General features: G+C 44.3%; 2 protein-coding genes across 2 annotated transcripts; both read right to left on the bottom strand.

Moving 5' to 3' along the window:
- Positions 1–337: 337 nt before the first annotated feature.
- LOC129328618 (NADH dehydrogenase [ubiquinone] 1 beta subcomplex subunit 7-like) lies at positions 338–3,243 on the bottom strand. Its single transcript, XM_054977801.1, has 3 exons — positions 3,065–3,243; positions 1,357–1,525; positions 338–529 (listed from the first exon to the last, which is right to left on the bottom strand). The coding sequence occupies exons 1-3, from the start codon at positions 3,174–3,176 to the stop codon at positions 430–432; spliced, it is 381 nt and encodes a 126-aa protein (XP_054833776.1). The 5' UTR covers positions 3,177–3,243; the 3' UTR covers positions 338–429.
- A 4,071-nt stretch (positions 3,244–7,314) lies between these two features.
- Positions 7,315–21,372, bottom strand: LOC129327578 (hepatic lectin-like). The gene is made up of 6 exons (XM_054976332.1): positions 21,270–21,372; positions 19,189–19,299; positions 10,958–11,185; positions 8,879–9,018; positions 8,451–8,560; positions 7,315–7,450 (listed from the first exon to the last, which is right to left on the bottom strand). Exons 1-6 carry the CDS (start codon positions 21,370–21,372, stop codon positions 7,315–7,317), a joined length of 828 nt encoding a protein of 275 aa, XP_054832307.1.
- Positions 21,373–27,909: the final 6,537 nt, after the last annotated feature.

Here is a 27,909-nt window from a genome sequence, read left to right as displayed (position 1 = left end):
GAATTAGGAGTGAAACATGCGGTTATCAAACACAAGAGATCAAAGCTGGATATAGAAAGTGTCCAAGGTATGCATGAGCTGTACTCGAAGGCAACGGGGTCTTTTATCCAAGCACACACAACAGTTGGTACTTCGTAGTCTCCTTGTGCAACTTTTTGGCTAGTATATGTTCTTTGTACGAAAGGGAACCAAACACCTCCCCTTTTCATGATGAACACACAAGTGTACCTAGACTTTTAATTTATTGCCATAAATCCCACTTTTTTTGAAGTTTGAAGCAGGCACTAGTTACAGTACTACCCTTCTAACCCATGAACCACAGAGTGAAAACTCCAGATCTAAATATAAGGTTTATTTTCCAACGTAACAGACCGAGAGAATTATACAAGCTTCGAGTAAAAGAAGCCTGGAGAGGCACCCCGAAGTCGGTCACGATTCTGCCGCTGCTGCTTTCTCCTTTTGTTCAATGCGCTTCTTTCTAGCCAGGAGGCGTCTCTCCCGTTCAAACTCTTTCATGCGCATGACATAGCTATAGGAGGGCAGACACGTACACATTAGTCTGGGGCATTTAACCTAGTTTTAACATTTAATCCACTTCCATCCTGAAATACAGAACATTATCGCTCGATACCCTCTGTTAAAGACTTCCTGTGACTTTAATCTCATAGCAGGGTTAGCAGAATAAAACTACCCGTACTAGTTATCAGAAGCCATTGCAAGTGGGGACAAAGGACTGTTTAAAATCCCAAATACTTCCTCACTTGCCTTCTAAATTTCTGAATAAATCTCAAGACCTGTAAGAGGCCCTTAAAGAACCACTTGCTCCCACCAAACTCCTTCCACCAAACTATCCCCTGTCCCATTATTAGGACTAGTAGATGTCAGTTAGACTGAGTTCCTCATGATAAATTACATGCCATGTTTTATATTCTGGAACATAGATACCTTTTAAGCACATGTTGTAGACATCCACTTGATGCCACCTTAAGTCTCTATTACTAATTTTAGTTTAGTAAGGAACCTTCTGTTTCCTTGCAATTGGCAGCAGAAAACTCAAAGGGAAGCTGATTCCATAGACTGAAGTGAATGCCCCCTCCCAAATAGAACAAAGAAGCAGTCAAGGTTCAGTGTTACAAGAATCATAGCTGAGAAAGCATCAGTTTCCTTTTATTTCTCCCAACCATACCACAGTGGTTGTGACACAATACCCTTTAATGTCACTCTACCAGTTCTATTACATCCTGCTGCATTCTACACAGTAGGAGCAAGTTAAACTTCTCTGGGAAAACACGAGTGCTGGTAACAAATTTCTAGACCATCTCAAGGAAGAAGCGCAAAAGTAGGGTTGCCACTTACTCCAGGTGCTCACAATAATCCCAGTCATGGCGCTCATGTTTGCACGCAAAAATATTGGGAAAATTGTCACGCTTGCATTTCATCAACTTGATGAGATAATGGGCACAATAGTCCCGCTGTTGCAGAGGAAGCTGGGCATCATTCATCTGGTGCTGTGTTGCTATCATCTCTGTATAGGAGAGGAAAGGGTCAGAAGTGAGGCCAGGAAAGCCAGGCAGCTCTTCACCAACACCATCCATTTTTCATTTTTACTACGGAATGTAACACAGTTTGTTCTGTAAACTAAATCTAATTTTCCTATTAAAGCTAATAGGCCCCTGCCAGAACTCCAAAATGCTCCACCTTAATAGGGGTTTTTGACAGCAACTGCAGCCAGTCATTGCCTGTGTAAAGACACGGAGCTGTAGGTTTGGAGCTGCATGCCTCAAGCATTGCAAGTGAGTCATTACCATCCTGTATTCCCAACATGGGTTATCTCAGAACACCCCCTGCATCACCACCCCACTACTGATCTTCTGTGTGGAAAATATATCTATGTAGTTTTCTCATAATGGAGTATTAGGCAGCAATATAAAAGTCTGAAGATCAGCCCTTAGCTGTACAAAACAAGCACATAATAGCTGGACCCAATACATATTAACAAGGACAATAGTAACCATTTGAAGTTCATAACACACACTGGCATGCGTGAACATAAAAGCCATAACTGTTCACAGATGCCACCAATGGGCCATTTGGCTAGTACTCTGTTTTTCACAGTGGTCAATCAAATGATTCCAGGAAGCTTGCAGGGAAGGAATGGGAGTAACTTCTCCATGCTGTACAATACCTACCAACCTCCCAAGTTATTCAGAGCTGAATTCCCCCTGAATGCAGAAGTTTCATCTAGACATCTTGGCTAAGAAAGACTGGTGGAACTGTCATACGAAATTGTTTCCTAGCCCAGTGCAGTCTACTCTGAGACTTCAGGGTCTCAGGCAAAAGGAGGTTGTTCTCTACGTAACTCAGATGAAAGTCGACAAGTGACAAGCTGAGACCTGCATCAACTGAGCGACAGCCACTTCTGAAAAGCACATCTGGTCTTGGTGTGAGAGGCAGAGACAGAACTCCACTCTAAGCAGGAGTCTTGTGCCACCTCAAGGACTAACGTTTATGCTAGCACAAACTTTGTAATGTTTGGCACACAGTGGCTTTCGCTAGACACCCATTTTGGTCACACAATAACCAAACAATGTAGATGAATCTGAGAAACAATGACAGAACAAAGAATACCCAGTGAGCTTCACGGCAGAATAGGATACATATGAGGCTGAGGATGGGGACGTGAACAGTCGGGTGAAAAGGCCACGAAACCCCACCACTCTTCTGCTTATTCTTGCTGCAACAGATTTTCACAGCTAAGCCTCGGAAAAGTGGTAATTACCACTGCAGGCAAACATACAGGGCTATACAGGGCAGGCTTGCAGGTGGGCGTCTGGGGGAATGAGATGCTGCCATAGGACCGCTCCTAACCGCCCAGGGTGAAAACCTGAAACCGAAACAATGTTTTCCGTCGTCGTCTCCGTTCACCACTTAGCCGGGGGAGGAGCGGGGAATGGCTTTGGTTGGGGTCAAGGGCTGCAAAAGGCGAAGAAACAGGAGGGAGGCCGAGATGGAGCGAACAGCGAAGCTCTCAGGTGACCTTCTCCTTCTCCTGAGGTCAGCTCACCGCGTTCTTTACGCTCCGGAAAGCCGTATTTGCTGTCGAAGGTCGGCAGATTCTGCGGATCAGGCTCCACTTCGGCATCCCAGAGATACCGACGAGCCAGATGAGCCCCCATCTTTGCAATCCCCGAGCCGTCGCTGCTATTTCTCAGCACTACACCATCCCCCTTCTCTCCCCCCCACTTCCGGAACTGGAAACAGCTTCTTGGGACTAGACGATAGAGCCACAAGCAGATCATTCACATTCTGAACTTCCGGTAGAAACTTAAAGCCGCCGATGGCCATGATTGTGGGGTGATGTCGCTCTAGGCTTTCACATTTCTATGGTAAAACTGTCCCGTATTGGAATTTAGAGGCGAAACCCTATGGCGGCTTTGGGTATCGCTCGAGCCTTACATCTTTGTAGTGAAAGCTCTTTATTCTTGGTACATCAAAAGTCCAGTCACTATTAGGAACGCTCCTAAAACGTACTGGAAGTGCTTTTAAAAGGCCTGCATTAGAGCTGTGTCCCCTTGTCTGAAACAAATAGGGAGAAAATCCTGGTTTATTTTAAGCAAAAGGCTGAGTCTGTGATCCTGCTGTCAGGATTCTTTGGCAACCATCATAAAGAAGTTTGGTGTAGTGGCTAAGAGCGCTGGACTTTAATCTGGAGAACCGGGTTTGATTCCCCACTCCTCCACTTGTAGCCAGCTGAGTGACCTTGGGTTAGTCACTGCTAGGGTTGCCAGCTCCCAAGTTGGGAAATTCCTGGAGATTTAGGGGGTGAAACCTGGAGAAAATAGGGTTTGGGGAGAGAAAGGACCTTGGCATAATTCCATAGAATCATGGTTGTTGTGGGTTTTCCGGGCTGTAGAATCCACACACAAAAGTAGCCATTTTCTCCAGGTGAACTGATCTCTGTGGCCTGGAGACCAGTTGTAATTCCAGGAGATCTCCAGCCGCTACCTGGAGACTGTTAAATTATGCAATTACTGTAAATAAAATAGGGAGACATTGTTATTGCACGGGAAATTGTGTTTTGTTGCTGCTACCTGGAGACTGGCAACCCTAGTCACAGCTTCTAGGAACTCTCTCAGCCCCACCCACCTCACAGGGTGATTGTTGTTGTGGGGATAATGATAACATACTTTGTAAACCGCTCTGAGTGAGTGTTAAGTCATCCTGAAGGGCAGTAAATAAATAGAATGTTGTTATTATTATTACTATAGAGAAAGAAGAAGACCAAAATAATAGAGCCTGTATTGGCGTTTGTCTTGTGGTCTAAAATGAACTAGTTTCTTCTGTAAACTCCGGTGCAAAGCATATAACAATATGGGACCGTCTCTCCCCGTATGAGCCCTGAAGGACGGTTAGCTGTAATGATAAACATCTGCTACTGGTCTCTGGCCCCAGGGAGGCCCTTTTAGTGTTGACCAGAGCCAGGGCCTTCTTGGTCCTGGCTCCAACCTGGTGGAATGCTCTGTCTAAAGAGATCAGGGCCTGGCCGGATTTGCTATCCTTCCGCCAGGCCTGTAAGACGGAGTTGTTCCACCAGGCATATGGTTGACGCTTTGGGCCTCCCTGCCGGCCACCTGGGGATAGTTGGGGTATCTACCCACCTGCCTTTGCCATATGTTTCTGTAGGGGGTTGGGTGGTGGTTGCTGGTGAAATCTGCTGCCATATGTTTTTAAAAAACCTGCTGCTATATTGTCTGTTGTGTGTGTCTTTTTAAAATATTTTAAGATGTTTTATCGGTTTTAAAGGTACTGTATTTTATATTATTGTATTACTTAGAATCCACTCTGAGCCTGCTGATGCGGGGAGGGCGGAATACAAATCGAATAAAATAAATAAATAAATAAATAAAATAGGCCTAGAGTGATGTACCAGTATCAACAAAGATTCCCGATACCCAGGGCTGTTTTTAGGTTTTTTTCTGAAGTTCAAACTGTGCATGTGACTCAGTAGAATTGCCAACTCCAGGTTGGGAAATTCCTGGAGATTTAAGGGGTGGCTCCTGGGGAGGCTGCGGTTTGGGGAGGGGAGGGATCTCCGTGGGGTATAACACCACACAGTCCACCTTCCAAAACAGCCATTTTCTCCAGGGAAACTGATCTCTGTTCAATTTGGGTACTCTCACAGTTAATAAGGATAAATATTAGTGAAGAACATGGAACTGAAATTTGCAGATAATACAATTTAGATGGTATTTGTGGGGCACAAAGGATTCAAAATTAATTGGATCTTCATATATGCAGCATTGGGCTGAATACAAAATGAGAAACTAAAGTGGGAAATTAGTTTCAGGTAGGTAGCTGTGTTGGTGTGCAGTAGAACACCAGGATTTGAGTTCAGTGGCACCTTAGAGACCTTGTTGGTCTAAGGTGCCACTGGACTCAAATCCTGCTGTTTTAAAGTGGGAAGAGACTCACTTAGAAATAGCTCTATTGCAATAGAATCCAAAGGTTATATGGAATAAAAAGTAAATCTGCACATCAAGCTGTGTCTTAAAATAGGCATCAATTTCTTTTGTATCTCTGTCCCTGGTATTGGTATCAATTTCTTATGTTTCCCTGTCCCTGGTATTGGTATCAGTACATCAGTAGGTATTGGACAGGGCTGGTAAAGGACAATATGAGTAAAATAGCAAAATGGGAAAGCTGTTTATAATGAAATAAGACAAACAAGAAAATCAATGTTCATTGATTTCTTTCTTTATTGTGTAAACAATTACGTGGGTTACCTGGAAATATTAGAATCAGAAAATTTCCAGATGCCATAAATAGAACATCTGATTTAGAGTCTCTACACAAGATGCCTGGGTGTGTGTTTGTCAAGTGTCGGGAGACGCAATGTTAGCCGGGAAGCATAGTTTTGAGAGACAGCCAGCTGAGATTGCTCCAGAGGGGACAGACTCTCTCACAGACCTCCGCTGCCTCTAGCATGCCAGACTGCCTCCCCTTCTAGAGCTTTTACCCTGCTGCTCTTGCTGCTTAAAACTCTGAATTAACTGAGCCTCAGAAGGGCAAAAGCTCCAGAAGGAGAGACACCAGAGGCGATGGAGGGCTGTGAGAGAATCTGTCCCCTCTGGAATGATCTCTGCTGGCTCTGTCTTTCAAAACTATGCTTCCCGGCTAACACTGCATCTCCCGACAGGTGAAGAACATGTGTCAGATGTCTTGTGTAGAGAGACTCTTAGTCTTTTGTTTGTTTGGTAAACATATTTTAAAAACTATCTCATGTTAATTTTACGTCCCAATAGCAAAAAAATGCTTGAACTGAAATACTTGATGGTGGGCTGGTACGTGCATGTGTGTTGGTTAAATGTTCTGTTCATACTTATTCAAAACTGTATGTGGAAATTACTTTTATTTTGTAAAAATATATTTTTTGTAAGTTTTGTACATTTGTAAAATTTTTGTAAAATTTGTAAAAATTGAAACATAATGTAATGTTTATTTCCTTTCATTAAGAAAAAAAAGGCTACTGGACACCCAAAGTATCGCATGGATGTGTTTGTCCACCCATCTGTTTCAACAGAATTTAGCTGTCAACCATGGAGGTCACACTAGCCGATCAATACTAAGAACTTTTTCTTGGGATCAAGCCTCACTGAATACACCTGAGCAGGATGCCGAGAAGACTGGGACATCTCATCCCTTGTGCTTCTTGTTAGTTTCTTATCATATTGTCAATTATAATATTGTCTTAAAATATTTATATCCCACCTTTCCTTTGAGGATCAAATAAGACTTTTAGCTTTGGTCTTGCCTGCACTGCCAATCAGGTGAATTTCTAACTTCATTTTTTTTAAAAATGTATTATTCTGTTTATTTGTGTTTTATTCCTCAGCCATGTTTAAAAATAAAATGTACATGTACTCTCTCCCACAATGCTTAGGATAATGACCTGCAGAACAATAATAACACAATAATAATTGAAAATGCCAAGCTTGCCTACATTATATAGGCAATACCATCTTTTTAGTATTATTAATTTTATGAGACAATGCATTTTAAGAAATGGAAAAAATCATGGAAAGATAAAGCATGGGAATGTGCAGCTGTTTCCACAGGGAAGGTTAGCCAAAGGCATACAGCTCCATATATGGGGCATCAGAAAACAGTACAACCCCATCTGGACAACAAACATGGCACTAATAATGGTCTTGTTCATCCATATAACTGCAGTTATTTAAAGAATATATTGCTGTAGTTGCAGAAAGAAATCAGTTAAGAGTATACATTAGAATGAGGAGATTCACTGTAAGCATCCTACAGAATTACTGTCTTTTCACAAACAAAGTAGATATCTGTCTCACAGGCAATGTCATTCCATTTGCTTTCTTTACAAAGTATAGCACAATCTTCCCCACTACCACTGTTATTGGGTTCTTGCTGCTTCCAGAAACTGAAAAAGAAAAATTCAGTAAGTGCTGAATAATGAAATCTCCACACAAATGGCCTGTTGCAATATTAGTCTTAGAGAACTGGAAGAGACTCAAAGTAGGGCCATCTGTTGACACACCAGCTAACACTGGATTGTGTGCTCCAGGGGCAGGCAAAAATACCTCTGGTTCAAAGTAAAATAAAAATGCTTTTCCTCCCCTTTCATCATGGAATAAATGGCACTCTTCCTGTGACTCCAAACTCAGATGTCTATTAGGGTCTGGCCAGGGCCATGGACAACCATAGTGACCCTAACCCTAACCGTAACTCAGATTAGAAGTCTGTTCTCCAGGTCATGATCTTTGTGAGCAGGACTCAGCTGGATTTAGAGGCTTGAGCCAAGGTGGGGACTGGGTATATGCTCCTATGTGCTACCTGGACTTCAAGTATGATCTTACTGGGTAGTTATATGTTGTCTAATAGAGGTGGGCACAAACTGAAATATGAACTGTTCGGGCCGGTTCATGTTTCGTGATCCAGCAGTTCATGGGAGCTCATTTCTCACTAACTGTGACAAATTTTAGCCTGGTTGGTTTGTATTTGTACTCTATGGCATTGTTTATGGAAATGGCCTTGAAATTGATTGTACTAATCTCACACTATGTAATCTGCCTTGAGTCTCAGTGAGAAATGTGAACTATAAACGACATACATACATACATACATACATACATACATACATACATACATACATACATACATACATACATACATACATACATACATGGTTTGCCATTTGCAGGAGCATATAGAATAATTCTGTTCTGTGCCTGAAAAAACTGAGGCTTGAGCGCACACAGTTCTAGGTAGCTGTCTGGTCTAGGTTCTTGATTATGTGGCTCCAGGTTTTGACTATGAGGCTCCTGATCAGAACCTGGAGTTTCTGACACTGCTGTCCCCCACGTTTTCCTCTTAAGTGGCACAGAACAAGAAGGAGGAAGACTTGGGCATCATCAATATACCTTTGTTGCTGTTCCAGAGGTGATCCATCAATCCAATGCCATTGTCCCTCCTTCACTGCATCACTCAAACCAAGCCAGACTGATGAGGTCATTTTGCTAACCACAAAATCCTAGGAGGAAAAATAAGCATCTTCTTCAATCCTAGGCGTATGAAATATGTGGCCTGTAATTCTAACAACTCACGGTGTTGACAATAATTTAAAGGCAAATCCAATTAATGGAAAGAATTCCTAAAGGTTACTCCTAAGTTGGATGGTAGCAAATTGGTTTCTTAATTCTTCTCCCAGATTCTGGGCAGGGAAAAGCTAAGATCAGAAGATGGAAGATGGCATTCCTGAGTTCTTACCAACTGGAGGGGTGAATAGGGTTAAGAGAAAACAAAAGACTGAACTGCTGGACTGTTCTTCCCATTCAACAATGCAATTTACCTGCTCTTGCTTACTGTCAATAATGATCAGGCGGGAGTTAACCGTAGCACAGAAGTTTTTGGCATATCCCCATTTTTTTGCACTCCGTGAGAAGTAATAATAGCTCCCTTGAAATTCCTGCCAATGAAAACCATCAGCATCTGGAAGAGAGAAATATTGTACAGGTCAAACAACAGTGGCAGGCGGGGAAGGGATGATCAACACAAAAGACTGGGACAATGGACATTTGGACTCAACTCCCTTTCCTTCTATACTGTAGAATTCTGTGAATTCCTCATTCATCTCAGTCATTCTCAATGAATGCCTTAATCTTTGGAGACCCTTGAAACTGAAAAGTTACATTACGTAGGATAGAATATATTAAAAAGTCTCAGAAATGTACCATTTATAAATTCATACCTATTGAACTCAGTCTGGGCTTAGGCACGCACCTAATTTTGCACAGAATGGGAATGTTAAATCCATTCATTGTCAGGATGCAGAACCAATGAGATCTGAGATAGCCAGACATATAGGTGCTCCCGAGGGATCAATCAATCATTTTAAAAAATGTATCCTGTCTTTTCAGTAGTACTCTCCAAGTTGCTTTTAATTTTTAAAAAGTTAAATACTCAACAAAAAGCTGAACATACAATAAAAAGCATCAATCCAACCACCTGAATAAAAAAAACACAAACCAGGAATAACAAATAAACCAAAATGCAATTTGCAAATCAACCCAAATCAGCAAATCACTAACCAGCCCAAATCAGTACCACTAATTCAAACGAAGCTTCTGAGGTTGGTCTTCAGTTGCCTTCTAAAATTAAGAAGGGATGAAGCCCAGTATCTATGCTGAAGGAGAATAATATGATGGCAGAGGCAGAGCCCACAACCACCCAGAGAATGAGGAGGCTTCTGCCATCTCCTCTTGTGCCTTGCCCATTTGGGGCTCAGGCCACCTACTGATGGTGACCGCAACATGCGGCCACTCTGTCCAGGGCTCAGGCAAATGATTCAGCAGCAATTGCTTGTACCTGCCCTATTTGGGGCTCAGGTAGGCAGCTTTCAGTAACGACTCCCACCAATCTGTCATGGGGCCCTTGCTTAGCCCCAATAATGGGGGCAGCGGCTGGGGGCAAGTGATTTTTGAGCTTCATCCTGGTATTTTTTCCCAGGGCCCAGAGTCAGTAAGACCACCCCTGAATGGGAAGAACTCCTGGCCAGTGCTTTTTTAATTTTTAAAAAGGTACTGGTGGTACTCATCTGTACGGTTGCAATGAGTTCCCTCTTTAGGACTTGGGAGATCCCCCCAAAAGGTGCTGATACTGGCTTTTTTTCAGGGAAAAGAGGTGGTGGAACTCACTGGTACCATATGTCCGCATGCAAAGTGCATGTGCGCTCCCGGGACCACACGATGACATCACTTCCAGGAAGTGACATCATTGTGCAGGGCAGAGCCACTTCCCAGAGGATATAAAAACAAAAGATAAGGAGGCCAGGCTTAGCTCTAAAGAATTAGAAGCAAGCTGGCGGGATTTAAATGCCCCTTTCTGTGCTGCTGTGCAGCGGCACGGAAAGGGGCATTTAAACCCCGGCTTCTGCTGCTTGGCGGGGACTTCCCTGCCAGGCAGCCCAAGCAAGGCAGTGAGGTTTAAATGCCCCTTTCCATACCGCAAGGGGCATTTAAACCCTGGCGTCAGCTGGAGCAAGGGGGGATTTTAAAGTTTAAATTGCCCTCCGCATCGGCATGAGGGCGATCTAAACTCCCTCCCTTGCTCCAGCTGACTGTTGGCAGTCAGCTGGAGTAAGGGTGTTTTTGTTTTAAAGTTTAATGGTCACCAGCCACGTGACCATTTTCTAGAGGAGCCAGAACGCAGTTCCACTGTGTTCCAGCTGAAAAAAAGCTCTGGTACTATTGCTGTGTACCGTCCTGCTCATGGCAATGATAGTCATGCTGGATGTGTGCACATGGACGGTTCCCCCCTTTTCCCATATGGCACCTCTGTTTATCAAATATGCTTTAATTACAAACAGGGTTCTGTTTGTAAATTTTGTTCTGCTTTTCTCTTCATTGTTGTTCAGTTTTCTCATACCTACCTAATTGATTTTGCAACACAGTCAGCTTTCCTTCTATTCTGGATATTTTTTCTTTCAGTATGTTATCAATTGCTTTATTCATATTATCAATTTGGTTTTCTATAATTTTAAGTTTTGACACAAAAAACATTGTTGACTCATTGATCATTACAGAGGCATCTGAAACTTCGCAGCTGCCTTGTACAGAGTTGGTATTCAGCTTCGTAAGCTTTGAGAACATCACTGCATCTAGAACAGAAACAGGCATGTCAAATATAGGCTGCTTCTCTTGCCGCTCCATGAAGAATTCCGGGGTTTCCCTTCAAAATCCTTGTTTCTCTTAATTAGAGAGGCTGCTGGTTCTGTCAGGCTTAGCGCACCCCCAGTGGCACTACGAGTATCCAAGGGACCAGTCTCTTTTCCATTGTAATCTCTGAAATCAGGAATATGACTGAGATTGATTGACTGATAAAGGAATTATGTTTAATGTGTGCTTTCTGAAAAACACCAGGCTAACAAAACACTCTATACCCGACAATAGCCCTGCAGAGAAGATTAGCACATCAAGCACCAATGCAAAAGAATCTCCTCAGGATACAGTGAAGCCTCCCGCCATTAGCATTCCACACCCTGGGAAACTCTTACAGGATGACTCAGCTCAACCCCACCCCTCCTGAGTAGATACAAATGACCTGCCAACATCTTTTCCACACTGTGACACTGAGAGATCTCTGTCTTTTGGTGCTACACCTCTGAAGATGCCAGCCACAGCTGCTGGCGAAACGTCAGGAACTACAATGCCAAGACCACGGCAATACAGCCCGGAAAACCCACAACAACCATCGAATTATGTTTACTCACTCTGGCTTCTGTCACATGATCATTTCCCCCAGTACAAAAGCTGGAAGCTCTTGTATTACAGGGGGAGCATCCACACAATGTTCCCTCTAAGCTATGTAGTGTTGTGACTGAGCCAAAAATCTCCTTTGTGAGCCGAAACAACAATTTGCATTAATGTTTTGAGCATGCCTTTTAAAAAAAAAATTCAATCTACAAACATAAAAACATATAAACTACAAACTACTTTAATTGGTATTCATTCTTGCTTAAGAACAACAATGCAAGCAGTCCTTCATACATGGCTTCATACATGGCTTTACTCTGCAGGTAAAGTTATTAATACTTCTCCTTCCCAACAGTTTGATATACAAATATTAAATATATCTGAGAACATGGGCTAGGGTCTGCCTCCCATCCTGGACACATGTTAGTCTTTTCTATTCTAACAAGATTGCAACAGGTAGGTGGAGAGATTTACAGAATAATAACTTCAGTCTAAGCCCATTGATTTCTAGCCTCTGTAGAATCCAAAAACAAAAACCATATAATCCATTTTGATTACAATCAAAACAAATTAACAATAAACCAGTTGTCCACCTAGTCCCATTAGGTGAAAGAGCCACAAAAATTAGAGTATACTTCTGAATAAAAATGGGTATGTTTATGTTGATTGCAAAGGGGCAGCTGTGTTAGTCCATTGCTGCAAAATAAAGCTGACACCTAGCAGCACCTTAAAGACTAGCATATTTATTTCAAGAGGAGCTTTTGTGAGTCAATGCTGACTTCTTCAGATATATATGGAAATCAACCTGAGAAGCATTTTTACATTTTCCCACAGAATGAATCTGCTCTTGACTCATGACAGAATTCATCTTTGATCTTAAAATCCCCACCCAGCCCAACCTGCCCCATAAGAAGGATTCTAAGTTTGATTTCCACATCTGAAGAAGTGAGCAGTGACTCACAAAAGCTCAGACTGAAATAAAAGTTAGTCTTTAAGGTGCAACTGGACTTTTGTTTTACATTCTTGTTGACTGGCTTTCTTGTGGTTCAGGTGTGGATTTCTGTGGATTTCTCAGATCAGGCAGTTAGCCATTACCCTATACAAGCACCTGGAAATCTAACACCATACAACATTTGGAACAATGGTGCTTTAGACAATTACAAAACACACAAAAGCTGTCTCAGACTTCTATTCTTCTCCACGTCACAAAGAAAATGTGGCTCATCTATCCCTTTTATTTCAGACAGAAGCTCAGGAATGGCAAACCGGGCGCCTTAGTAACTTTGTGCATGTAACTTCAATAGCCTGAAGTCCATTTGTCAATTTTCTGAGGCAAATAACTAAGATCTGCACAGTGTTGCAGCTCAGAGGGATAGGATGTGTAAATACAGAATTGTAAGCTTTGGGTTTTTCTTTAGAATATTTATGTACCATCTGTACAGAGAGCTGCTTGAGGTGGCTCACACAGAAAACAACGTAATTTTTAACCAATCAGGATGACAGGAGGAAACATTTCCAGAATGCTTCGATCTATCATCATTAGAATATCCTAAAACTGGGCCCGTTAGCAGGTTGCAAGCTAGTTAACATGAACAGGATCAAAACCTAAACCTCCGGAACTGGCCAGTAACCACGGGTTTTGTACAAAACAAAAGAGGAGTCTTTGTGGCACCCAAAGAATATCCGTTTGGTAGCCATCTTGGTCTGCAATAGAACAGCAGGACTGGAGTCCAGTAGCACCTTAGAGACCAACAAGATTTTCATGGTATAAGCTTTTGAGAATCAAAGTTCCTTTTTTCTTCATATCTGAAGAAGAGAGCTTTGACTTGGGAAAGCTCATATCCTGAAAATCTTGTTGGTCTCTAAGGTGCCACTGGTTTAAAATCCTGCAAAATCGTTAAGGCTTCCTGTTTAATTCTACACCTACAGACTCCCCTGTGAACAATGAGGCCTTCCCTCAGTTTCTGCTGCAGGAGAGAAGGCAATTCAGGCCTTGGAGGCTCACTTTAGCTTCAGATACAGATTTGGGGCAGGGTGGGCGAAGAAGGCCTGTGAGCCTGCAGAGAAGAAGAAAAACAAGAGAGCCAAGCTGGAGCCATCCCCAAAGCAGCCACGCTAAAATGACCCCCCACCAGGGCAATCCTAAGCAGAGTTTCTCCGAACTACATCCATTGATTTCATTTTAGATAGAGATGCTTGGCTTGCCAAGAGAGGGTGGCCAGATCCAGTTCTTGGCCGAGTCTGCATTTCAGGCTGTAAAAGTTACTTTGGAAAAGGCCTCAAAAAGGAGTACTCATCAACAGCAAAGCTCAACCAGCCTCCTTCAGCACCACAACGTCCGTCTCCTCCTCATCTAGCCATCAGCGGACATGATGAGCACCTGGCCCAGCCCTCTGCCCTCCTCCCCCTCCTCATTGTCCTTCTTGCCAGCCTCTTTCTGCTTCAAGGCTGAGTTAAATGACATCTTCAACATGGTGGCGGCAGAGGTGCTGTCTCCTTTCCTCCGCTCTCCGAGGCTGAGGGGATTCCAGCAGGTTCAGGCTGCACAGGTCAGGCCGGGCCCCATCACTTGGCTCAGCTCTGTTCCCCGGCTAGAAAGCTAGTGGCGGCTGGAGGTACTCTCTGGCTCCACCCCAGGGGCCAAGTCAGCCACTGGCAGGAAGGGAGGAGAGAAGTGGGACGAGGGTCTATTCCTGCTCTATCCCTATAGGGCCCACCCATAGGCGCCAGCTGAGTGGGAGAGCAGGGCTGCCTGAGTGTAGTACCTGTGAGCTACAGCTGAGAAGCTATGAGCAGAGGAGTCAGAATCTATGAGCAATTGTTCAGTTACTCACATTAGCAGGAACACTGGTTGTGCTCATTACAGGTGTAATATATGCCATTCCATCCTGGCCCTTTCCCCTTTAATCCAGAGAAAAACAAACGCAGATTTCCCTCTCCCAGTCCCACTCTCCTGTTGCTTTCATTACTTGGAGCTGCTTCACCTAGTAGTTTGCACTTACGCTGTGAGAGAAGAACAATGTCAGTCAGGAGACAGACACCAAGAAGGACCAAGAGTGCAGCCATAGTGTTTCCCCAGCATTTTTTCCTTTGGTTTTGAAGAAAGGTGGATTGAGCTATGGGGAGAAAAAACAACACTAGAAAATAGTACAGATCTTTGGTTTTTATCAGCCAAGTTCACTTCTGGCACTGGAGCAAAACTGAGAAGAAAAGTATTTGATAAGCAGCATAATTCTAAGCAAAGTTACACCCTTCGGAGCCTATTGATAACATGGGACTTAGAAAGGTTTAACTTTGCTTAGGATTGCACTATAAGCATTTTAAACTGTATTAGGAAGGAGAGGAGTTTAGCACACTACCTACACAAGCCTTTTGTTCTAAAAATCAGGCTTTCCTCTTCTGCTATAAGCAATTAAGGCAGAGCCAGGTTTAAACAAATCAGTTTTTCATAGTACCATGATCTAATTTGGCTCTTACAATTTAATTTAAAAAACAATTCCTTTGTTTAAACATAGTGAGATAGAATTACAGGTACAATGTGCAGTTTACAGCTCCTCCTTTTAACTATCAGCTTTGTGTCTCTTCATTCCCTTTTGCAGATAGTCTTCTCTTTGGTGTCTGTTGTGGGCAGGAGATCACTTCTGAGACACAGAACATTGTGCAGATGAATGGAGTGTTGATAATACGGCTAGTATGATTAAGCAGTAGGCTTTTTATCTTTTTGCTTCAATCGATTGAAACAACCTTTCTCATGACATGTATCAATTAGGGATGTGCGTTTCGGCATTCAGAATGCCGAAAGAATGCCGAAACAAAAGTGTTTCGGCTTCTTTCGGGGAATGCCGAAACGTTTCGGGGAATGCCGAAACGTTTCGGGTAGCCGAAAGAAAAAAGCCGAAACGTTTCGGGATTCTTTCGGCTTTCTTTCGGCTTTTCAATGGGAAAATGCCTCCGTCTTCCCGGACGTCTGGGGGAGGCATTTTCCCACCGAATAAGCCCAAAATTGGTGGGGACCTTCCTCTAACCCTTCTCTAACAACCACCCAAGTTTCAGACAGATTGGACTTTGGGGGGCCATGTTATGGCCCCCCAAAGCAGGTCCCCCCATCCTCCCATAAGAAAGCGAAGGAGCAGCATATTGTTAGCATGCGGCTGCTCATCTTCTTCATTATTTCCTATGGGGAAAAAATGAAGAGGCAGGCTTCCTTTGCCAAGGGTGGCATTTTGCATGCAAAATGCCCCCTCACCCTCAGGGGCCCTTCTCCCACCCCTCCTCCCACCCCCCACCAAGGCTCAGCCTGCTCCCACTTGGGGGGGCCATTTCATGGCCTCCCCAAGTAGGTGCTCTAATCTCTACCACTGACAGCTGGGGGAGGCTTGTGTTGCCAGGGGTGGCATTTTGCATGCAAAATGCCCCCCAGCCCTCAGGGGCCCTTCTCCCACCCTTCCCCCCACCCCCCACCCAGGCTCAGACTGCTCCCACTTGGGGGGGCCATTTCATGGCCTCCCCAAGTAGGTGCTCTTTTCTCTACCACTGACAGCTGGGGAAGGCTTGTCTTGCCAGGGGTGGCATTTTGCATGCAAAATGCCCCCCAGCCCTCTGGGGCCCTTCTCCCACCCTTCCTCCCACCCCCCACCAAGGCTCAGACTGCTCCCACTTGGGGGGGGCCATTTCATGGCCTCCCCAAGTAGGTCCTCTCAACCCCTAAAGTCCACCCCTTACAGCCCCACACAAACCCAATTCCCCCCCAGCTGCCACACACAGACCCAAATCCCCACATTAGCCCCTCACAGACCCAAATCCACCCCCACCTGCCCCACACCCATAACCCCAGGAACAGGCTGGCAAAGGCCAGCCCTCTCCCTTTGTTCCCTATGCTGGGAACTTCTAAACTCTCTTTCCCTGGGCAATTCTGCACAGCCCAGGGGTGCCACAATGGTGGGCACACGTCTGAGTGCCAGCTGGTCCCTGTGAAAGAGCACCTGAACCACAGACACCCTCCCTCAAATTCCCCCACCACCTACAGAGATGGCTGGCCAGCCAGCCCCATTGTTCCCTATGATGGGAACCAACTGCACAACAAAGAATAAAACAAGAACAACACAAAATAAAGTTTTAAATTTTTTTTTCTCCCTTCCAAAGTACAAGTAGGCAAAGCATTACGACACATTACACCAGCAGTCCCCCCCACAGAAAAATAACACAACTCACTTAACATCAGAGAATCACAAAGCACAATTCCTGTCAGAAACACTTTATTTCTTGAACAGCTTTAGGTTACACAGCAGGGGGGAACACCAAAGGGCATGGCAGCACTATCTTACACAAAAATAACACAACTCACTTAACATCAGAGAATCACAAAAGCACAATTCCTGTCAAAAACACTTTATTTCTTGAACAGCTTTAGGTTACACAGCAGGGGGGAACACCAAAGGGCATGGCAGCACTATCTTACACAAAAATAACACAACTCACAACATCAGAGAATCACAAAAACACAATTCCTGGCAAAAACACTTTATTTCTTGAACAGCTTTAGGTTACACAGTAGGAGGGCACAACAGGGCATGATAGCAATGTACTACAAAAAATAATACAACCCACTTCACCGTTTTTGACAGCAATTGTGTTTGTGTGATTCTCTGATGTGAAGTGAGTTGTGTTATTTTTGTGTAGTACACTTCTTTCCTGCTCTGTGGTGCCTTCCTACTGTGTAACCTAAAGCAGTTACAGAAATAAAGTGCTTTTGACAGCAATTTTTGGGGTGATTCTTTAATGTGAAGTGAGTTGTGTTATTTTTGTGTAAGATACTGCTTCCATGCCCTTTGGTGTTCCCCCCCTGCTGTGTAGCCTAAAGCTGTTCAAGAAATGAAGTGTTTTTGACAGGAATTGTGCTTTTGTGATTCTCTGATGTTAAGTGAGTTGTGTTATTTTTGTGTAAGATAGTGCTGCCATGCCCTTTGGTGTTCCCCCCTGCTGTGTAACCTAAAGCTGTTCAAGAAATAAAGTGTTTTTGACAGGAATCGTGCTTTGTGATTCTCTGATGTTAAGTGAGTTGTGTTATTTTTCTGTGGGGGGGACTGCTGGTGTAATGTGTCGTAATGCTTTGCCTACTTGTACTTTGGAAGGGAGAAAAAAAAATTTAAAACTTTATTTTGTGTTGTTCTTGTTTTATTCTTTGTTGTGCAGTTGGTTCCCATCATAGGGAACAATGGGGCTGGCTGGCCAGCCATCTCTGTAGGTGGTGGGGGAATTTGAGGGAGGGTGTCTGTGGTTCAGGTGCTCTTTCACAGGGACCAGCTGGCACTCAGAAGTGTGCCCACCATTGTGGCACCCCTGGGCTGTGCAGAATTGCCCAGGGAAAGAGAGTTTAGAAGTTCCCAGCATAGGGAACAAAGGGAGAGGGCTGGCCTTTGCCAGCCTGTTCCTGGGGTTATGGGTGTGGGGCAGGTGGGGGTGGATTTGGGTCTGTGAGGGGCTAATGTGGGGATTTGGGTCTGTGTGTGGCAGCTGGGGGGGAATTGGGTTTGTGTGGGGCTGTAAGGGGTGGACTTTAGGGGCTGAGAGGACCTACTTGGGGAGGCCATGAAATGGCCCCCCCAAGTGGGAGCAGTCTGAGCCTTGGTGGGGGGTGGGAGGAGGGGTGGGAGAAGGGCCCCAGAGGGTTGGGGGGCATTTTGCATGCAAAATGCCACCCCTGGCAACACAAGCCTCCCCCAGCTGTCAGTGGTAGAGATTAGAGCACCTACTTGGGGAGGCCATGAAATGGCCCCCCCAAGTGGGAGCAGGCTGAGCCTTGGTGGGGGGTGGGAGGAGGGGTGGGAGAAGGGCCCCTGAGGGCTGGGGGGCATTTTGCATGCAAAATGCCACCCCTGGCAAAGGAAGCCTGCCTCTTCATTTTTTCCCCATAGGAAATAATGAAGAAAGATGAGCAGCAGCATGCTAACAATATGCTGCTCCTTCGCTTTCTTATGGGAGGATGGGGGGACCTGCTTTGGGGGGCCATAACATGGCCCCCCAAAGTCCAATCTGTCTGAAACTTGGGTGGTTGTCAGAGAAGGGCTAGAGGAAGGTCCCCACCAATTTTGGGCTTATTCGGTGGGAAAATGCCTCCTCCAGGCGTCCTGGAAGACGGAGGCATTTTCCCATAGAAAAAAGCCGAAAGAATGCCGAAATAATGCCGAAAGAATCCCGAAAGCCGAAAGCCGAAAGAGATTCTTGTTTCGGCTTTCGGCTTTAACGATAGAGAATCTTCTTTTGGCTTTCTACTTTCGGCTATAGCCGAAAATTTTTGGCTTGCACACCCCTAGTATCAATTCATGAAAGAATAAATAGCTGCCCAGAACTGTCTTATGTATTTCAGCCAGCTGAGGGCAGCAGTGTTCAAGCATCCTTGTGTTTGTACCTGTTATGGTTTCAAGATTCTGGCCTGGTGGTTCAACCTCTGCCTTTAGTTCTTCATTTTCATGGGAAACTGAAATGTTGTCATAGATGTCTCTGAAGTCTTCGAATTTCTCTAGATGGAGGGATGGAAACAGTTAACTTAAGGTGCATACAGATATAATTATAAAGGAACCTATGACTTTTTTTTCTGCTACAAACTGACCTTGGTTTCCCCTCACCTTTTCTACAGAAATGGCATGTGTAACGTTTTCATATCTAATGCTGACTTCCTCCTCTTCATTGACCTTTCCAAAGCTTCAGGTGCCTCGCACCCCAGTGCCTTGCAAAGTACCTAATTAAGCATTTTAGTTCTCTATATAATGTTTTCAAAAACTCTAATCAGGTTTAGAAAACATGCTCTGGAAAGAGAATGAGGGGAGGTCACTTCCTAAGGTCAAAAGGACTAGCCAGTACTGGTGCTGTTCATCATCAACTTCTGCTGGAAATGAGTTCTCTTGAACTGGATCCAGGAGGGAGGATTGTACGCCTGATGAAAACAGGGTCAAATGTGGTTCCACAGTTGCTTGACTGCCTTATGTATGTCGTTATGTAATCCTGCTGCTGCTAAAGAAGCTTGGCTAATGCCATTTTAGTACTTTGCGGTGAGTTGCAGAACCTGGTATGGTCAGAGGCTGTGTGTGACGGGTAAGAGATGGCACACGCAGAGAACTCTGTTCTATTCCATGTGCTTGCAAGTCCCCTGCTGCTAAGCCATACCATCTACATATGATGTTCAGCCTAAAACAATCTGGACTCCAACTGTGTTATAAACAGAAATTATGAACTAAAGGTGCCTCACTCAGGCAAGTAAGCCCATCTGCAAACTGTCTGCCAAATCACATATATACTGTAAATATGGTGAAGACATTACAGAAAACAATTTTACACATGGGGAACACCGAGGCTGCGTTTCTAGTCAGAGAATTTGTGACCAAGAACTCAATGCCTGAGTAAAATAGATATCAAGGAAGTGAACAGCCACAGATTATAGATCACCATAATATGATCAGCACAGCTATCAATTGGAGCCTCTCCAAGAGATGTACTCTCTCTCTCTCTCTCTCTCTCTCTCTCTCTCTCTCTCTCTCTCTCTCTCTCTCATATTCTCACTCACTCACACATACACCTACTTTGCTCACAAAGACAAATCATTCACAGAGAAAGATGCTGCCTTCTCCAAATCTGCCTGCTGGCTTTGGTCTCTTCTCAAGTGGGCTACTGATCATAAGGCTTCTGTCAGGGCTATTGAACTTGGACAGCAGTAGTAGAAGATGGTTGGCTCAAGAAAGTGGAGGCAACCAGCCTGTGGTGGCTGCCTTCACTGGCTGTCTTCCACCTCTTCCCACTGCACCACTAGAAACAAAACAAGCAAGGCACACAGCCAGCCAGGTTCTTTCTGTCTGCTTCTTGCAGTAGGGAGGGAGGTTCTGTGGTGTGATTGTGGACAACATACATTTATTCCACCCGAGTACCTTCCTCCTTCCCCGAGATCCAGGTCTGCCTTGTCCCCATGAAAGTAGTTGGAAAATATATTTTAAGAATATAAATGGATGGAAACACAAACCTGGAACCTTTGGGCCTATTTCCCACAGATCTCCATTTACCTACCCTCCAACTTTGCTTTTGAAGCTGAGGTAGCATCTCCCAGACATCAGTCCCTTCCCCAGGAGTAAGCCCCAGTGAATAAAATTTGAGTTACTTCCAAGTAGACCTGATTAGGATTAGTAAAAAGTCCAGTAGCACCTTTAAGACTAACCAACTTTATTGAGGCATAAGCTTTCGAGAACCACAGCTCTCTTCGTCAGATGCAACATCTGACGAAGAGAGCTGTGGTTCTCGAAAGCTTATGCCTCATTAAAGTTGGTTAGTCTTAAAGGTGCTACTGGACTTTTTACTACTTTGCAGCTACAGACTAACATGGCTAACTCCTCTGATTAGGTCTGGTTTCTCTAAATCCACTTTTGAGCATTCCTCCCTCATATGCATACACATCACTATTTCAGTTACAGATCACACACCCCACTCCTGTTTTTCAAACATTACCTTCTACATATCCAGGCTTTTCCTTTGGTTTGGGTGGAAGGGGGCGCCAATTCCCATAGGAATCGTACTCTCTCCTGCATGCTGCTTCTGCTTCGTCGTGCATGGCCTATACATACACACTTGAGAAAATGAAATTTCCTGGGCTTGGCTGGAATGGAAATAAAAGGATTGGTCTGATTTTCCTCCTACTCAGGCTCAGGTTTCATTTCTCTTTCATGTATTCTATTTTCTCTTGTTTCCATTCCTTTTTAAAAATAACAGATTCTGTATTGTGGTAAATTGTGGAACATCCGCTATGTTTGGGCTTTCACATGCACTAAATGCTTAATTGCTATTTTATTAGAAAATTAAATTTGTGTTTGTTGAATCACATGAATCCATACCTACAGAGAAAGGGCATTCTTTGGGGACATGTCATCACAGGAAAATCATTAACAGAAATTTCCTGTGCTGTTAGCAAGCCATTTTAATGCTAAAGTGGGTGCAGAAAGCAGTATTCTCCAAAAAGAGAGGACACATTGAATGGGGAAGAAATCGCACTGCATTCCGCTATGCAGGATATATCACATATGTTGACTTGACAGTTGTTGTGCTGTGCCATGCAGAGTGGCAGGAAACAGCTCAGTTGTGCTGTACTGATTGTGAAGCCTTGTTTGCTAACTTAGTGCTTTTCTGAGTGCCAGCATACACCTTGGACATAATGTGAGCTGAGTAAGCATCAGGGATGGAAGAAAAATGTGCCTAAATCACTGGTACAGTTGTCAAGTACTTAGCTAGAGATAGTGCTGTTTATGTACCCTGAAAGGATGCAGCTACTGCCTATCCAATCTGCTGCCTCCCCCAGTCAAAAAACCAATTCTGCTCAGGAACATTTTGGTGCCTGGGCCTGAGGCAAGATTCTAAATAGCATCCCTATAGCAGCAAAGAAACTAAAGGTATGATGCCATGCAGAGCTACTGCGGTGTAAGCTTGGTGATGGCATTGCATTGTAAATCATTGATAATTTGTGGCCTTTCATAGACTTTTTGCAAGAAACAGACAGAAATGAACATGGTTTTGATGATTAAGAAAAAAAAAGATAAATAGGAAAAAGAGAGCTTTTCTTTGTAACAAACAGAGTAAGAGAGAATTTCATAATTGTACTTGTAATTGCTTCAGAGAAAATCGGAAGTCTTTCATGTTTTTTTCTTTGTATTTCTTTTATGCTATATTCTCTCTTTTCCCCTCTCCTTTTCTTCCTTTCTACTCCCCCCATCTTTTTTCCTTTTGCTCTTTCATTTTTCTATTCTTTCTATGCTCTATTTATTTTATGTTAAGTTTTGTTATTTGTATATTATCTGTTTAAATTTTTAAAAAGACAATTTGCAGCATTTCAATAATAACTCAGAATTTTGCACCTTGAAGAGGATAAATTAATCCAGGGCTTTTTTCCAGCTGGAATGCGGTGGAACAGAGTTCCGGCACGTCTTGAAAATGGTCACATGGCTGGTGGCCCCACCCCCTGATCTCCAGACACAGGGGAGTTTAGATTGGCCTCCACACCGTGTGGTGTGAAGGGCAATCTAAACTCTCCTCTGTCTGGAGATCAGTGGGTGGGGGCCACTGGCCATGTGACCATTTTTGCCAAGGGCGATTTAAACTTTAAAAAACTCCTCCCTTGTTCCAGCTGACCCAAAGTGACATCATTGTGTAGTCCTCCTGAGTTCCACCACTGAGTTCCACCACCTCTTTTCCCAGAAAAAAAGCTCTGAATTAATCTATTTAATGGTGGATTGGGCCCAAATCCTTCTTGCCATGGTAGGTAGGAGAGAAGAGTGTGTGAAATGACTGGCAGAACACTGGAGCAGGAGAATCTGCTTAAGAACAGCTTGATGCTGCCATCCTATGAATTTGTATATATCTGAAGCAGCAGGCTGAATTCTTCCCTGTGAGGGGATCTGTTAATTAGAAAGTACTATAGCATGGGCTTTTATGATGAGTAGGGTGGCCCACTCTAGGTTGAGAAATTCCCGGAGATTTGAGGGCAGAGGCTGAGGAGGGTGGAGTCTGAGGAGAGGAAGGAGCTCAGCAAGGCCATGATGCTGTGGAGTTTACCCTCCGAAGCTGCCATTTCCTCCAGGGCAACTGATCTCTGGAGATCAGCTGTAAATCAGCTGATCTCTGGAGATCAGGAGAACTGCAGGCTCTACCTGGAGGTTGGCAGCCCTATCATGTTTAATTGCTGGGGTACTTCTTTTACATGCAAATTGTGCACTGTGAGGAGTACCACAGGATCTACTTAGGGTGGTGATCTAATTAGTGGTGATCTTGTTGAGCCTATATGTATTTCTGAACTTTTGAGAATAGGTAGCTGGTGCCATCACAAAATGTCTGAGATGGCATGCACTGGGCCACTTAGAGAGTGGAAGGAGGCTACAAGCCAAGCAGCTATTTCTGTACGGGTGCTCCTTACAGACACGAAGGTGATGTCCCTTAAGGTCTTCTGAAGTGCCTCCTGATCCGATGAGCTGGAGAGAAGACAGGACTGGCTCTTGGCTTTGGGGAAGAGAGGCTTTGTCATAGAAGCAAATAGTGGTGTTCACTGTATCAGCGGAAAAAAGAAAAAACTCAAGAAAACTTACATCTCACCCTAGGAGGAAATGCCTGGATTACAATCTTGATCTGCCTGCCTTTATATGCCCTTATATGCCCCACAATGGGAGTGCATCAATACACCATTTTTCATTGTGAAACTTCCAATCTGCCTTTTTACTTTGCTAGTTTCCCCATTCTGTTCACTTATTTAAGAACGTTTAATGCCATTTTAGGCCAGTTATACATTATACATCTATTACATGATTTGCATACAAAAACAAGTGTCAGTTTTAATATTTCTATCCCGTTTTATTAGTATGGCTGAGAAAATAGATGGCTGCATTTTCATTCCAAGCAGGAAGGAAGCACATCAGAGGAAATTGGAATTTTAGCGTTAAAACAGTGTATGTGGTAGGATTTAGCAAAATTCTTTCATTTTTCCCCCCTTAAAAAGGAGGGGAAAATGTTGGCCCAAGTGTCAGGTCGGAAAAACGGTATGTGTGTGTAGGGTCTTAAATCTCCCCCATGCCACAGTCCTGATTTGAATTGGAGTTCCATGTACCTGCTTTTGAAACTCACAACATAACCTCTGTTTTGGCTCTAACATTGACAAAGCTGCGTTATGCCCTTTTGAGTCAATTGAAGTCAATAAGCTTAGGAAGGTGTGGCTCTGCTTAGGATGGCACCATAGATCACTCCTCTTTAGCAGCAATTAGCTTTCCATTGATGAAAAGATATCATAGGTGGTATACTTATCTTCCTTCTTCTGAGGAGCTAACTACAGCTGGGTTTTATCCCTACATACTGGCCCCCAATGCTAATTGTAGCTTCAAGGGAGGAAATATTAAGCATGCCCTCCCCCAGTGCTTCTTTCCCTCTTTTCAGCTAGTTGTGTGAAGTTGCTATGGTAAGGAAATGCTCTCAAAGGAGATGCATAAGTAAATGGATAAGGGCTATAGACATTACTAGAGATGGGCACGATCCGCATTACGATCGAAAAAAACCCACAATAATGGCGATCGCGCGATCGTGACCCAGCGGATCGTGATTGTCCACGGCCAACGATCCAGCGATTGGGAGAGGCCTGGATCAGGGCGATCGGGCTCGGTTTGGTGATCCAGACACTCAGGCGCCAGCAATCTATTCCCCTGGCAACGGAGCCAGGGGAATGCCTGAGCTCTGTTTGCCCTCCTTCTGTCGCCCTGGAAACCCGAATGGAAGCCCAGCTTTCCTTGATCACCAGGGCTTCCTTCCAACCACGGAGCAGCAAAGCAGTCACAAGTTGGGAGAAGACACCCAGGGGAGGCAGGGAGGGAGGGGGAAGGGGGTGTTCTGTAGCCATGAGCACTCTAATCTTATCCCTGCAAACCCTGATAGGCAGCTCTGACAGCCAAACACAGACCTCCTGTGTTGCTGAATGGGACCCATGCCATGGGCTCCCAGGCTGGGTTTCACTTTCTGCGAGCAGTGGAGTGGGACAGAGCTCTTGCTTGCTACTTGCTAGCCTTTGGAGAGAGAGAGAGAGACTGAGAGAGTTGGCCACTGCCACAACCCACCTTCCCACATAGCTGGGAATACCAGCGTGCCCCGCTTTGGCATCCACGATCCACGGCTCGGGAACGGGAGATGATCGGTGTGGATCGTTAATTTGGGATCGTCGCTGGCGCCGATCCACGATCAGCTGGATTGTTAATTTTTTTTGGATCGTGCCCATCTCTAGACATTACTACTATGTACTCTCTGTTGTTGTAAGTATGATCCTACTGGATAGCTTCTATGTTGTTTAATATATCAATCTTAGAATTACTTATGCTCTGTTTTTGCATTTCTTCACTCTGAATTGGATTTTAAATCTCTGCAACATGTTTGGAATGGACTGTATGGACTCATACAGTATAATCTGCCTTGGGTCTCAGTGAGGAAGGCAAACTATAAATTAAACAAAAAAACAGGCAGGCAGTTGAAGCTTTTTATGTCATGAAAGTAAATAATATCCCCTGGTAAATAACGTCCCATCAAACTTCTATTAAAGGGACAGGACATTTTTCTTTATGACAGCTGGCAAACTTAGCCAGGGCTGATAGTAGGAGAAAAGAAATGTTTATATATACCTGAGAAAATTAGGCCTTTCTTAGATCATTTTCAGCTCTCCAAAGCTGCTTTCTGGCTTCAGCAAAAGAAGTGCAATGTGAAGAAAAGGTCAAGAGTTTAAATGGCTTTGCAATATCATTGGTGGTGTGTCAGGGGTGTGTTTCTTATGAACTGAGAGCACACTGTGTGGAAATGTGTATCACAGAGCCACGGCACTGCAATTTTAAAATAAGAAAAAGAAAAGCAGCTTATTGAGAAGAGAGTCTGGAACAGAAAAAAGGATGGGAGTGGGGGGGGGGGGTGAGTTGTAGAAAAGCAAGTGGTAGGTCCTGGCCCTTTCCCAACTATTTGTGGTCCACTCCATATGCCTCCAGTGACTTCTTCCCCACAGCAGGGATAGAGCACATGTTTAGAAGCCTACAGGGAAAAACCACTGGCTGTGATTTGGAATGGAGAACTGTTAGGCGGGGTTGAGTACCCCCCCCCCCGCCCACCCTCGCCCACTTCTCCATTCTAAATTTCCTTCTTTCAAAGCAGATTTTCTTTTTAAAAACTTGGGTTAAGGCTCCGTTACCTTTCTATATATGTACCCTATAGAGTTCTAGGACCCCTGCAGTTTCCGCTCAAAAGATAAGAACCAATGGAACTGATGGAATCATTGGATCATTGCTTTCTAAGATTAAAATGCATTTTTGTTGAGAAAATGAGAAGCAGATGGATTTCCAAGAAGAGTTCAGCCTCATTGGTTTCACAACCTCTTCCTCTCAATCTTCCTTTGTCAGCAGTGACGCATGCACACTTGATGGCAGATGTATCCTGAAAGCCGTCAAAATCACCAAACCAGAAGGAACACTGTATAGGAGGGCAGTATTTGATTGCTTCAAAGAATACATAATTTGTAATAGGAGCTTTTCTGTTACACCAACATTGATGAGTAGCTCAGGAAATGAGTGGTGGGAAGCTTACCCCGTCCCCCATGGGCCTGAACTATCTTCCTAATGTTCCAGCAACCAAACTTTTGAGGGAAGTCCAGGGAGGGCTGTTGTGGCCTATGTGGACAACCAACATACTGGTCTGAGTGCTGAGGTCTAGGGAAACCTGTGTTCAAATTTCACCTCAGCTATGAAGGTTACTGACTGACTGCCCACTGATTGACTTTATCTAGGGGAAATGATCTCTGTAGTCTGGAGATCAGCTGTAATTCCAAGAGACTGCCAAACCCCACCTGGAGGTTGGCAACCCTCTTTGGAAGATAATCTTGAGCCAGCTGGTCTAGCCACATGGATTCATGCTGTGTTTTCCTTAATGTTTGACTATTGCAATGTAGCTTACATAGGTCTAGCCTTAATAAGGCAACTCAGAAACTCGGATTGGTACACATGATACAGCCTAGTTACCCATAGGAGGCATGTACACGTCACACCCATTCCTCAGACTCTCCATTGGAGTGTCTGATCTGTGACTGGGTTCAATTCAAAGTTCTGGTCATCACCAACAAAGCCAGGGCTTTTTTTCAGCAGGAACGCGGGGAACGGAGTTCTGGAACCTCTTGAAAATGGTCACATGGTTGGTGGCCCCGCCCCCTGATCTCCAGACAGAGGGGAGTTGAGATTGCCCTCGGAGGGCAATCTCAACTCCCCTCTGTCTGGAGATCAGGGGGCGGGGCCACCAGCCATGTGACCATTTTCTCCAAGGGCAACCCACTGAGTTCCACCACCTCTTTCCCCAGAAAAAAAGCCCTGAACAAAGCCCTTAATGGCCTTGAACCACATACCTGCAAGACAGCTTCTCCTACTAAGCCCCATCTTGACAGTTTCACTCATCTGAGCTAAGCCTTCTAGTGGTGCCAACCTGAAAATGAGTAAGATTGGCATCTGCCCATTCACACTTTTTCTCTGTGGTGGATTCTCTTTGGACTGGCATGCCTGGCTAGGTAGCAAAGGACCCACACTTCTATCATTTTGCAGAATGTGCA

The sequence above is a fragment of the Eublepharis macularius genome, chromosome 4, assembly GCF_028583425.1.
Source record: "Eublepharis macularius isolate TG4126 chromosome 4, MPM_Emac_v1.0, whole genome shotgun sequence".
NCBI classification, from domain to species: Eukaryota; Metazoa; Chordata; class Lepidosauria; order Squamata; family Eublepharidae; genus Eublepharis; species Eublepharis macularius.
This window is presented reverse-complemented; position numbering and strand designations above follow the sequence as displayed.